We start from the raw sequence: 13,400 nt of genomic DNA, 5'->3' as shown, positions 1-13,400 counted from the left end.
TAGACACTCTGAACGTCAGAAACATGTAATGTTGGCAGGTTGAACGGCTGCTAAGTACATGATTGCTGTACGCTGGAAGCCCCCTCACACTCTGGCCATCAGACATGGGTCTTAACTTTTCTTGATATTATTTATGGAGTTATCAACAGCCCGTATAAATGGGTCTAAAGAGACGATTGTCAGTATGTGGCTCAGTATGGCTGAACCATTGAAAGGCCCACTCTGAGCCTCCAGTGTTCAGTGGCTGTACATCATTATTTGTTTGGTGTTCGAATTAAAATAAAATAAAAATTTGATCAAAAAAAAAAAAAAGACATGATGTTAGCTGGCTTCCAACCTCTTCACACTGGCAGCAAAATGTGCTGGTTAGATCAATCTGGCTGCGTCACTACAAGCATTTCTTGCACAAATTGAAAATAATGTGGTGTAAAGTCTCTTGGTGGACTTTGAGGTTAGTTATACTCCTATGGTTTCATTCTTTTGTCTCTGACTGAGTGCACTGTTTTCCTGTTCTTGCCTTAGCATACAAAATTGATTCAAGAAACGCTTAAACGCACTGAAGCATATGATCTTATTGTTTCTACAATGCTCTTTTAAGTACTTACTCAAGCTCTGCTCCATATGAGCTCACACTCTACAAAGACAATCAGCATGTTTACAGTGAGTCGCTGATGCACCACAGCTGACCTGAAGGCAATTTTCTACACCTATCTGCTAAATGAACTGAGCTTGAACTGAGGCTGAACCCAAGCTTGCAGCAGCACCCAGATAAGAGTTTCTGGCAATGTGAAGAATATTCATTTATGTAAACCAAAAGTAGCCCTTTAACAACACAGTTAACGCTCAAAATGTAACTGCTGCAACGCTCTGAACTGCTAATAATCCCTCTAGTACCCCCTTTAATGACTACAGTCACTACCACTCCTGCCTCTGGGGCAGTTCTCCAGTTGAATGTCATCTCTTTCCTTTAAATTATTCCTTCATTCACAAGCAAAGAGGAAAAGGCTTGATTAAACTGAATTCATGAAACAAATGAACCCACAGAGAAAGGACATATTATACACTCTCCCACTGAGCTCCACAGCTCATTGCTAGCACCGCTAGATTTTCTTAAAAACTAGTGAAGCCTAATAAAAACTGACCAACCCATTAAATCAGGTTTCAAGTGGATTTTTCCACCGCTGTGGCGTGGCTCCTCCATTGTGTAAGTTGCTGTAATCATTTGAAGCTGAATAATGGAGCACTTCAGTCGATATTAGGAGCATGTACACACAAGTGTCTGCGGGAAATTGGACCTTGCCAAGCTACTGTACTATTGATTCGGCATGGCTTGTTATTCGTCCGTTCTTTTTGTCAAGAGTTCTTAGGATATTTAAGTTGTCTCATTTTCACATTTCTTTTCTACCTTCACGTACAAAAGTTGACATGCTTTTAAGTGACCATTCACCGTTTGTTCCAGAACCATCTGAGTACCAAGGCATATACAGGTTATTACATAAATCCTCTATCACAAGGTAACTTAAACCAATGGCAACAGAGGAGTAGCAAGGATCACTAATGTTAGCAACATCTCGCTGTTTTAAAAAGGTTGCTTCTCATTGTTGTTCCATCTAAAAGAGCTGCCAGTAGTTCCTCGAGGTATGGACTCACCAAAGAACACCTGGAAATGAAGGCTGACCGAGATGTCATCTCATGTCGCCCGTCTGACACTTTCCACCAACACACCACAGAAAAACTACAGCTAAGGGCCAGATGACACACGTCTGCGCTTGAATGAGAGGAAATTAATCTTCCAGGAAACCGGAGGAGTTGCTATTAACTGGGAGGCTAGAAAGAGCTAAAAACCATTGTATAGAGCAGGACCATCCTCTGTCATGCTGACCAGATGGAATTGATTCATTCTAAATGATCACGTCATGAAAATATTTGTATGTTTTTATGTTCAGATGAGATAAAGATTTAAATGAGAAAAGCCCTCTGAGGGCCCTTTGAACTTTGTTGCTTGCTTTACTTTCATCCCTTCTGTTTCTCTTCTCATACACTAGTTTTCCAAGCTGATCAGCCAATCAGAGTAACATCTCCGACTGACATGTTCCATTGTCGATTCAACCCATCTGAATTGGCTGAAAATCGAAAGTTGGGGTCCGACTAGTGGCAACAATGCAGTTACACTGGACCCAACCACCGTGGTTCAGCTACAAATGGATGTGTCCATGTGTTCATCTTTCATAGGCTAAACAACTGTAATGATGTCTAGGGTATACAGGCACAGGTTCTCAGGTCTCAAAACTAAAAATGGAGAAACAGCGCTCTGTTTTTATGTCCCACAAAACATCCCAAAAAGCTTAAAGGACAACTCCGGCGCAAAATGAACCTGGGGTTAATAACACATGTGTACCGAGTTCGACCATTCTCTGGTATATCCAGGCGGGCGCCATCTTGGGGAAACTGAACTGTCTGTTGCCGGAAGAAAGCACTGAGAGCATAGAGAAGCACTGAACGAAGAGAGTTCAGTTTCCCCAAGATGGTGCCCGCCTGGATATGCGAGCCAGACGTCAACGGTACTGTGTTCCTTTTTTAATAAACTGCCTGTATACTTGCAAAGTTCTCAATGCTTCGGTTTACATGTAGAGACCCTAGTTATGCTACCGTGTAAGTGTGGTGATATTGTGAGCCTTGTTAGTGGTATAGAAATAGCGATTTCTTTTTATGTGTCGGTGTGCCCCGAAGGCTAGCGTTATACGGTAATTAGCAGTTTGCAAGAAAACTGGTCACATTTGACTAACAAAACAAATGCATGAAAACAAATACCAGAGAACGGTCGAACTCGGTACACATGTGTTATTAACCCCAGGTTCATTTTGCGCCGGAGTTGTCCTTTAAAATCTGTACCAACTTCAAAAAAGTCTATTTCAACTTGGGCTATCTTTGTCTAATACCGCATTGTATCTTTAGTGTGAGATTTCTTTGTACCTTATTTGTATCTTCAATTTTTATTCTTTTAAAATCATTTAGTATATGTACTGCAGACACTCTTTTTGCACTCAAAACTTTGTTTGTCCCCCATCACCATGTAGTGCCACTATAAGGTCAAAATCTAAATGAAGCCAGTATTGTGTTTAATGCTTTCGAGGACGTGGACATCCTAAACTAAGACTGCCCACATTTTACCTTCTTATTATCTACAATGTACGTTAGCGTTGACTGTGGCTAACATGGCTGTGGACTGGCCTGGCTATGTGTTAATTGCATCGCAACTTTTAAATGTCCTTATTGTTGAAGACTGATACAACTGCCTCACCACACCAACACGCCCGACACTGCAAAACAACGTTTCATTTAATCGTTTCACATTAAAAACACACACTGTATGCTGTATCACAGAAGGAAAAAAAACAAACAAAAGAAAACAAACGACTGAAGCCAAAGTAGAGAGAAGAAACAGCCAGTGTTGCTGCCGCTGACAGAAGCGAGACACATTGGCCTCAAGCCCTGCTGGTCAGCTGAGGATTGTATTCGTCTGAAGCCACAACATGATAGTACACAGAGACAGCAGGTTGAGCCACAGATGGGAAATCATAATTCAAACAGTCCTGCAAAGCTCTTGAATTCATTCCTACCTGTAATGTACATTATCCTGATGACAGAGACCATGCTAGGATGATCATGGACTAGAAATAGAAAAGTCAGATATGTTAGATCTTCCGAACAGTCTCACACAAGCTTTTGGTGTAAAGCCATATATGTAACGGGTGTTTCTGAGGACAGTGAATGGTTGGCTAAACATGTACTGAAAAGAACGTCTGGTGCTCACAGCAAAGTTTATCCTTCACTTTTGGCATGACATTCAACTACCCCCAAATGCTACTGGCTGTTATATAACATACTCGCCTATTCAGAACTGCAGATTGAGAAACATTATATAATAATAAAAAAAAAAAATTAAACACAACATGACAGATAAATAGACATTTCCTGGAGATGTTTCTCCAAAGTTCTCTTTACTTAGATCTGCATCAGGCATGTCTGCGTGGTACCCGTTTTTATGAGCAAAAAAAAAACAAAACCCACAATTATTTACATCGTAACACAGCAGACCCCGTATCCTGCTACAGGAAAAAAGCATCCTGGCTGAACTCTCCACATGGTGCTTTTGCAATCACTTTAATAGTCATGATAATTGTTTAAAATTGTCAAGCCTGGGGATTTCTTTTGGTGGAGGTCAAAACGATGCCATCCTTGATAAAATGGTAATAGCAGTCCGAAATATCAGCCCAACACTCTCTTAATGAAATAATGGTTTAACAACACCCTGGCTGTATCCATTTACTGCAGTGTGTTGTACTCTGCTTGCTGTATGGCAGGCAAATAAATTCAGATTCTGCCTCACTTAGCTGGGAGCCATGACTGAGCCAGTCCTTTATTCACATAAATTAATAGTAGGGGTATGACATCCTTTGAAGGTGTCTTTGGAGAAGAGCTTAGCACCGCAGGAGTCGAGCTTGTCTTCGGCTAAACTGATTAAACTGAAACTGACAGGTGGAAAGTAAGATGCAAAATGTCCAGATTTCACTATTTTCAGTAACATGGCAACATATTCAGGTGTATTTTTTACCCTCTCAGCAAATTCTCATATACCACAATTCCCTTTACCCCACAATGATTAACTAAAAAAGGATAAATTCCTCATTAGAATAGATTTTTTTTTAAAGAGATGACTGGTCACACTGGAACTATGATTTTAAACAACCACATGTTCGGTCCGTACATTCGAAGTCTGATTTCTTACCTGGGCCTTGTGACAGGCCGGTCCTGCAGATAGAGAGACGAATGGCGCACATGTACAGTAATACAACACTGCGGTCCAGCGTATGCATCAGCAAAGAGCGCAAGTTAGATCGACGCATGCAGTTTGAAACCAATTTTGTACAGTTCATTTGGCAGTGAGCGACGTATGAATGTGTTTGTTACATGGATATGCTGCACAGGGATGAGTCCCCTTCATGGGTAGTTGCCCCACCCAGTCTCTGATTTTCTTTGTGTGAGGAGACTCAGACCCCACTGCATCTGGCACAGAAGAAGACACCCTCCCATTACAGTACAGTGCAGGGTGACAGAGAGTGCTGATAAGTCCAGCTGACAGCTCCTTAATCCCCATTAGTGCCTCAGACAGGGGGGTGTGACAGAGCACAGCACTGTCCTTAGACCAAGCCCTGTTCTTGTCCTCTCCTCCCTCCATTAAGGTCCTGCAGGATGCTGTAAAGGATGTAGTGCCACCCGGTGGAGGCAACCGCTGCATGTGTGTGGCTCTGAGGGGAAGGGAGGAGTGCTTCAGCAGGCAATCTCCTCCAGGGTGCCCAGCGTTGTCTGCAGGGGGACTGTCACGGTGTGGCTGATGGACTCTGAATGGTTTGCCACCGGGTCACAAGAACTCTGGCAAAAAAGTTTGAAATAAGTTTATGGCTAGGACTATAACGTGGCAACGAAAACACGTAAATGATGTACCATACAGTAGATGGTAGATGTAGTAGAACAAACTACAGGGTTCCAACTAAACCCTGAACCTCACTGGAGGCTGGAAGCAGTTCTGAACCAGCCTTCTGACAGTAAGATACACATTATGTTAATTGTTTGCTAAAAGGCTATGGGAAAGACTGGAGCAAATGTGGCAGTGCTGAGAAGTGCAGTGATAGCAAGCATGAGACTATACTGGCTGACATTATCACTGCATATTCATGACGGAATAACTTGCATAGTTGCTGGATTATAAACTGTGAGGGAGTTCTTGCATCACCTAATAAAACAGTGGCTCAACAGACTGAACAACTGAGACAGGAACTGAAAATAAAAATGAGTTCACTGAGTAATACAGTCTGATTTAAATAAGATGCAGTGCAGCAGACTCTGGGGACATAATTCATCATCCTCTGTGGATTTGTGCACTTTCTTCGCACTTTTATGCCTATTCCTTTAGTAAGTTAACAGGATGTGTTGTAGTAGCAATGTCATTCGTTAGTCTGTGGAATTAAATGCATCTTGCTGGTCAAAGACAGAAACTGTCTATCTCTGCTATCCTGCATTTCACAGCAGCAACTAGTGTTTTGATATATAGTGAGAATTTATTCTATAAATAAATAACTTCATTCCAAGTCATCTTCAAATTATCACTTAATTATCATTAAACAAATTGAAACATAATGTTTAGTCATATCCATATATTTGTTCCAGTAGCAGTTCAGAATATTCTGCAGATGCCCTCACACAAATTTGATGCTGCTCCCTACACCAACACCAACCTCCTCCTTTACTGTCCCTTTTGGTTTTGTGGCTTTAGCTGACGTTCTTGTATGTATTCATTAAAGAGGCATTAGTTCACCCAGCAGAGCTCTTGCTGCTGCCGCTTAGATTCATGGTGGGTCCCCCCATGGAACAAAGCTTTTCCTGCCAAACTGGCATGTTAAGTCAGTTAGAACACAGTCTTAGACTGGCTAGCGTGCTCGTTCTACATGCTTGTGAGGAAGGATAGAAATAGGGCAAAGCTTGATGTGCATGATCAGAGTGAGTGAAATTACACTGAATCTACATGCTCCACTTACACAGAACTTTCAGTGAAGAAGACTGACAAGTGAAGGTTTAAAGGCCACTCTTACCACATCCTCTCCGTGACTCTCCTCCTCCTCCTCTCTGCTCAGTAAGTCCAGCAGTCTGTCTTTTACCACCTGCAGATCAGAAAATAGAAGTCAGAAAGACTTCATTTAGGAGATCTCCATGTGTTCTTCCTGTAATTACTGACTGTAGAACAACATTTGACTTCAAAGTAAAATGTAATTAGGTGACAAATGTGGTAACAACTACACCATCACTATCATTTCAGCATGAGAGCTGTTAAGGGTTGCTTTAGAACTGCATATGTCAGCATGACAGGGCTTTCTTATCCCCTTTACTCCATTATGTTCATTAAAAGAAAAAAAATCCCTTGAAAAAGACTTTCTGTGTATTTCCAAAAACCCTTGGGTAGATGAACATTATTATGCGCTTGTCAGAACCCTATTCAGCTGATAGCAGCATGAGGAGCTCTAAAAAGGTGCACACAGCAGAGCAAAAGTAATGGCAAAGTACCATCATGCTGTCCTTCACTATAGACAACTCTGAAGGGAATCAAGAGCTTTATCCACTCTTTGTATCAGTGACACTGTTTCTGTTGTTAGCCGGCATGGTCAATGTTAAACACTTAGCAGAAACCACAAGTGTCATTTAAGTTTCTTGCACAACTAACACTGACAGCCTGTGGAGGAGTAATGTGTGGGAGTAATCACATGTTTCAATAGGTATGATGAGAGTAAAGTGGAAACTGACCTCATAAGCATAGTCAAACAGCTCCAATATGGTGAGGATGCTGGCTCCGATGAACAAACCCATCTGACCTCCGATATCACCTGCAGAGGAATACAGCTACAGTATCACCAAGAGGAGGAAAATATTTCTTTTTCACCAAAGAAAGGACTTGACTTTGATCTACTTGCAACACAAGCACCCAGATGACTGGCACCGGCAGAAAGGAGACATTTTCTCAGACTCAAAACAACCTGGTGTTACAGATTGTATGGGCTGTTGCTTCAGGAACCAGTGAAATGATAAAAGTCCAGCTGCAGTGATACATCCATGGGTCTGAAGGTTTATCAGATAACAAAAACAGTGCACTGCAGGAACACACTGACAGTTACATTTTTTTTTTTACACCTTGTAAAAAGCTGAAATGCATCTTCAAAATGCTCTGCCAGGAAACTGTGCAGAGATTTGATTGGTCAGTGCCGTGCCTTGCTTGACAACAATGCACTGTGTCAAGTTAAATCCTTCTTACTGGGGCCCTCTGCATCCGCAATGTATTCTTTTTTCTTTTTATCTTATCGAGGTGTCCCATTTCCAGTGAGTCATCAGTGGCATAGCTCTGAAAAACATAAGCTGAATCAAGGTTTGGGAAATCAAAAGCACCAGTGAGCAAACCCACCCAGCAAGCCTGCCACCTCATAGGCTTTCTTCTGCTCGATGGTCTCGTAGTTCAAAGCTTCGAAGAATACATCCAGTACCAAGATGTTGTCCCTGCAAAATGCAAATTTGTAGTAATGAAGCCTAATTCAGGAAAACACTTGGCAAGCAACACAATCAGCAACAGTCCATTCATTTCCTACAGAGTTGGCAAACACGATCACTGTGTGGAAGGAAAAACATGCTTGTTGCCCTGGCTCAGCTTTTCACAGCCTGTCAAAACTTCCATCTATTTGAGACCTTTATTATAGGACTATAGGCAACCATGTGGGCTGTAAAGACGCTCAGAGTTTTGTGCTGATGTCTGGCAGGGAGAAGGCTCTGAGATATAGCTACACCAATCTTCAGTTTTTCTTTTTCTACGTGTGTCTCCTCTGGACGCTCAGCTCTTCAGGTACCCTGATATCTAATCTCTTTATGCTAAAAACATTATTAGATAACACATTTGTCTTTATTCAGGTAGGTTCTCTTCATTTCCCTTTGCAAAATTGGATCTACATCTGATTCATGAAATGTTTGCAGACCAGTGATCCAATAAGGGATTGCAGAAGCAGAATATTTTCTGGTATTTCCATACAATTAGTTGTACTTCTTTGACATTCAATGGGAGGAACACATGACAAAATTTAGGAAGATAATCTACACATAACTTTATACCTGCGAGTGTGGAGCCTTGAGAAAAGAAAAAAAAAATAGATGAACTGTCTACTCACGTGATGTACTTCTCTGACTTGTTGAACTTCTTCTGCAGATAGCGTGCCGAGGTCTTGCTTGGGATTTTGACCATGGACAGCTCTTTGTTGTAGCGGGTCATGTTGCATGGCGTCCTGCACATGCAGCTGCTGCTCTCCACAGCAGACAGTTTAGCTTCACACAGATGTAGTGATGGAGAGGGGAGTCGCGTAAAATTGGGAGGGAAAAACGGAACGAGATGCGGGAGGATGGGATGAAGATGAAGGACACGGGAAAAATTGCAGATGCAAAGTGAGTGTTTGCCATACATTGTTCCAGACACAGCGAGATATTGAGTTTACAGACAGTAAACGAAGCAAACAAGCTCTACCTCATTTTCATATATTATTAGCTTCACAACTTATTTGTGAGGCACTTTATATGGTTCTGCCGACAATGACTGACTAAGGCCTCTGCCTCAGTTCATATTCAACTGGCAAAAGTAAGTCATCCTTTTATTTGAAGAACTTCTTCCCAGGCTGAGCTGCTTCAAGACTAAATTTGATATAGTCAAAACTAATGAGAATGAGAAAATATTAGAGGACGACAGAAAGTCAATATGAGCTTTGAAATATTTTAGCGTAGTCATATAGCTCAGTGACAGACAATTTTGATAATGTCTTTTTTGTTGTTTAGTAAAAGTGACAATATTGTTATAGCACTGGAAATTGTGTATCTTTGGATTTTGTTTTTTTGATTAGACAGAACAGAACATGAAGAGGCTGAGTACACTGGGCTTTTTTCTTATTTTATGATGTTAGACAAAATGATCATTTAATTTGTATTGTTTTCTCTCTAAAAAGCTACAGTGAAATAAAAATAAAAAGTTATTTATTAGAGATAACACGTTAACTGAATCCACCATATTTACAGTAAAGTCTTTGAATTCGTCACATCTTTGTAGTATGTGAGTGCCAGCTGTACATTCAGGCCATCAGTGTTCTTGAAGGACACAGAGAAATGCTTGTAGCATTTGTTTTCTTACTGTAATCAAAGGCAGCTCTCACACATACTGTACTTACAAACAGAGGCCTAGAAAACAGCAAGTACACAGACCCATTATTGTTGTGTGGATGTTTACTCCACAGAAGATCTAATGACAGTCTAAGTCAATGTCATTGTCAAAGAGGAAAGAATGTAAAGTGCCAAACACAAACATGCCCTCAAGCTGCAAATGTGAAACAGTATTTAGCCTGGCAGACAAAGTCCTGATGCAGAAATGCCAAGCTCTATTCAAAGCTCTGCTTTGGCAGTCCAACTCAGAGGAAAAAAAAACAACCTTGAATTCCCTGGATGATTTCGTGTGAAGCCCACAGCCTCCTACATAACACCAACTCTCTCGCTGCAGTGATGTTAATGTTAAGAGACACAAGCTTTTCAAATATAGCTCCACCAAAAGCATCTTCAGCACTAAGGCTGTGCACAATTCACTTTCCTTAAGTCTGAATTTCTGAAGTCATTTGAACAGATCTCATTACACACCCCTTTCTCACCCCGGGAAGCTTGTCTTTAAAAGTTAAAATTTAACCATACATTCAGCGCTTATTCACAGGAGGGAGAAGAAAGGACAAGTTAATGTTACCAGGCTCACTCTCACTGAGACAGCCCTGTGGCACAACTCCAGATCACGGAGCACGAGGCAGATATCCCCCACGCACAGTGCACTAATAGCTGACTGGCCCACACAGTCACGTAACAGCAAGGGGAAATTCAATATGGCTTCTCAGTGGTTTCTTATTTTTATTTAAATGAGATGCTGGTGGATACAAGGGAGCAAGGCCTGCTGCATTCAAATGATTGATTTCTTTGTCTAAGCCTCTCACCTTTGTCCACCTCCTTCACTCATTTTCCATCATGCGCATTTAAATCTAAAAGACCAAATTTCCATAAGACATTTATTCCTGATATGGTTCATACTTTTCCAAATGTTAATGCATGAGCTAGCTGTTAATACAAACTAATAAAATAGTGTAACACAAGACTACAGATATAACGATGTTTCCCTGTCGGTTTTGGCAGGTTGTGCTGCAGCTATAACAGGAATTGGAAATAATTGTGTTTCTGTCTGGATGTATAAGCCATCTGTGTTTCCTCAAGAGCAAATACCCCGATAAGCAAGGATGTAGCTGTCTCCTATTAAAAAATATATATATTTTCGGTGCCGTCTCCAAAACTTGAGTGACACAGTTACAGAGATAGAAAACCCAATCAAACTTGCTGTGTGAAATCTTCTCTGCTGGGTATAGCAAATTGGCACTTGGAGTTTAAACCAGAATTCATTTGCATTCAGTGATCCAAGCTGAGTGCGAGTGCGCGTGCTGGAATTGTGGAAGCTTTGCTGTTCCAAAAATGAAGCCAATTACAGGTGAGATGGGAAAAGAGCTGTATGCACCATCTACACTCCTGCATCAAACAAGCGCAGCGTGTGTTTTCGAGTGCAAGTAAACGACATATTGGTGAGTTACACTGGTTCACACTGGCTCTTATGGTGTGGGAGTCAGCAGCATTGATGCTCACTGCCTCAGTGTTTTCTTGCCCTTGGCTACATTTTTTTTGTGGGTTTCCAGAAATAATTTACATTGAGATGGGAGAGATGAGGGCTGAACAGACACAATGGTGTGGGAGGAGAGAAGGTTTTACTGATGATGCACTAACTCCCACCGTAAGTGTTGAGCTTAATAAAGGTCAAAAGGCATGGTTTCACTCACTTTGGGTTTTAAGTCATCACAATGCACATTAAATTAGAATTACTATGGCTTAAGCTGGTATGTTTTTAAATACTATGCCAAAAAATAAATGTATCTTGTGTAGAGGTACACAAATGTCTAGCCCTTGTTGTGTTTCATTCCTGCTCAATTCCCACTTCCCCAATTCATGCACTTCTTCTGCCATCCTCCATTCACCCAACGTTTTTTTCCACAGTTCCCAGCTCATTTGATTGTCAGCATTCACTCAGTCACTTCTGATTTCCTCTAGTTTCCTCAGAACTCACTGAAAGATGTTCTTTACCCTGCACTTTACCATAAATGTTGTTGACCTTGGTGTTATTCAAGCTGTGGACCTTCCTGTCTGAAAGCCTTCGTTTTTGTCAGAATTTATATCTATAGAAGTCGATTTACTGCACCTGCTTTCCTCCGTCTGCATTTCAGCATGAGTTCCATACACCAACTCACACATATAAAGAAATTTTCCATCTGCCATTTAGACGTTGAAAACACCCAAGCACAACTTAAGCTATATTTCTAGTTGCCACAAATCCTTACAGGAGTTGTCATTTATAGCAGAGCATCAGATTTAATTTGTTGATATAACGACTGCAACACAAGTTATTGCTCTCGTATACTATTAATTAACCATGTCTCCCATCACTGTACAATCACTGTGCTTAAATACATTCGTATAGTGAGGATCACAGGAGAATGTTATTGTGAATGAGAAGCTTACTGATGTTTCTTTAACTTCCTTAATGTTGTTTTCACTCTAATCCATCTCCACTGAACCAGGAACTTGGAGAAACACAAGCTGCTCCCACAGATATAGCCTGCCTTTGGCCAAATGCAAAGCCTCTAGCTTTTACATTAAGGAGCAGTTTCATAAAAAGTTAAAACAAAGGAAGTCTGATGAATATCATCAAACAGCTGGATGAGTCTATATTTAATAACACAGGCAAGTTAATATAAAATCTTGAGTCTGAATGAAAGCTGCCAAAGTCTTTAACAAGCCTGTGTAATTTGCCCCAACACTGGGATATGACACACTATCTTTCTGACTATCCATGCATTAAATTGAACTCTAACACTGCAGTCCCCGTATGCTCTGATGCTGGTTACAGACCTGATGAGCCTTACGCACACACAGGAAACTATTAAGATGACTCCTCTTGATAAAGTTCGGTTGTGAGGCAGAACACTTTCGAACATAAAGTGAAACTTCTGCAGCACCACTTAGGTGCCAGCAGAGCCTACATGCTGTGTTTTAAATGAAGCCGAGTGACAGACAGAGAGGATGTACAGTATGATGGTGACTATCGCCGTTTAGAATGTGTTTCATAGCACAGTGCCATGGCATTTGTGATGATATGCAATGGATGTGCTTAAACTGAGCCGTCTCTGACTTCAAATTCAAGTGTTGCTCATATTTAAAGCAGGTTAAGCATTAAAGCTCTGTGACAAGAGGAAAAAATAATCCTCATCCTTTGCAGAGGCAATAATCATATGTAAACCAGCACACAGTGTGTGCATGTCATCTTGACTCATGTTTGTGTGTGTCTCTGCAGACTTACCAAGGGCAGGCTCAGCACAGTCTTTGTACTGCTCAGGTGTGCAGTATGAAGCATCACCTGGGAATAGGTTAAATTACACAAATAAGAGGAGGAGTTGATTCAGTGGCAGCATTTAGACATTAAATTCTTTGAAGACTATACAAACAAAGGATAAACAGGAAGTTGAATAAAACACTCTGGCAGGTGCATAATCCCAGGGTTTTCTTAAATGCCAACATCTAATCCAGTATTGACTAGTCATATCAATATGGGACATCTGAATGCTGTTGAATCTCACATAAAATACTGCAACCTTGCAAAAACTCCTGTTTATTAATTCATGCACAAGATGGTTTTGCTC

At 41.0% G+C, this 13,400-nt stretch overlaps 1 protein-coding gene across 1 annotated transcript in view; it reads right to left on the bottom strand.

The window, feature by feature from the left end:
- Positions 1 to 1,061: 1,061 nt before the first annotated feature.
- LOC311507068 (acid-sensing ion channel 2-like) overlaps positions 1,062 to 13,400 on the bottom strand; it is a gene marked incomplete at its 5' end in the record, with an annotated part of 110,137 nt that continues 97,798 nt past the window's right edge. The window contains 6 exons of the mRNA XM_084571272.1: positions 1,062 to 5,433; positions 6,651 to 6,719; positions 7,357 to 7,436; positions 8,009 to 8,100; positions 8,760 to 8,913; positions 13,061 to 13,117. Of these exons, the coding sequence (XP_084427398.1) occupies positions 5,332 to 5,433; positions 6,651 to 6,719; positions 7,357 to 7,436; positions 8,009 to 8,100; positions 8,760 to 8,913; positions 13,061 to 13,117 (554 nt within the window). The 3' untranslated portion in view covers positions 1,062 to 5,331. The remainder of the gene's footprint in view (positions 5,434 to 6,650; positions 6,720 to 7,356; positions 7,437 to 8,008; positions 8,101 to 8,759; positions 8,914 to 13,060; positions 13,118 to 13,400) is intronic.

The sequence above is a fragment of the Chelon labrosus genome, assembly GCF_963514085.1.
Source record: "Chelon labrosus genome assembly, chromosome: 21".
Classification (NCBI taxonomy): domain Eukaryota; kingdom Metazoa; phylum Chordata; class Actinopteri; order Mugiliformes; family Mugilidae; genus Chelon; species Chelon labrosus.
This window is presented reverse-complemented; position numbering and strand designations above follow the sequence as displayed.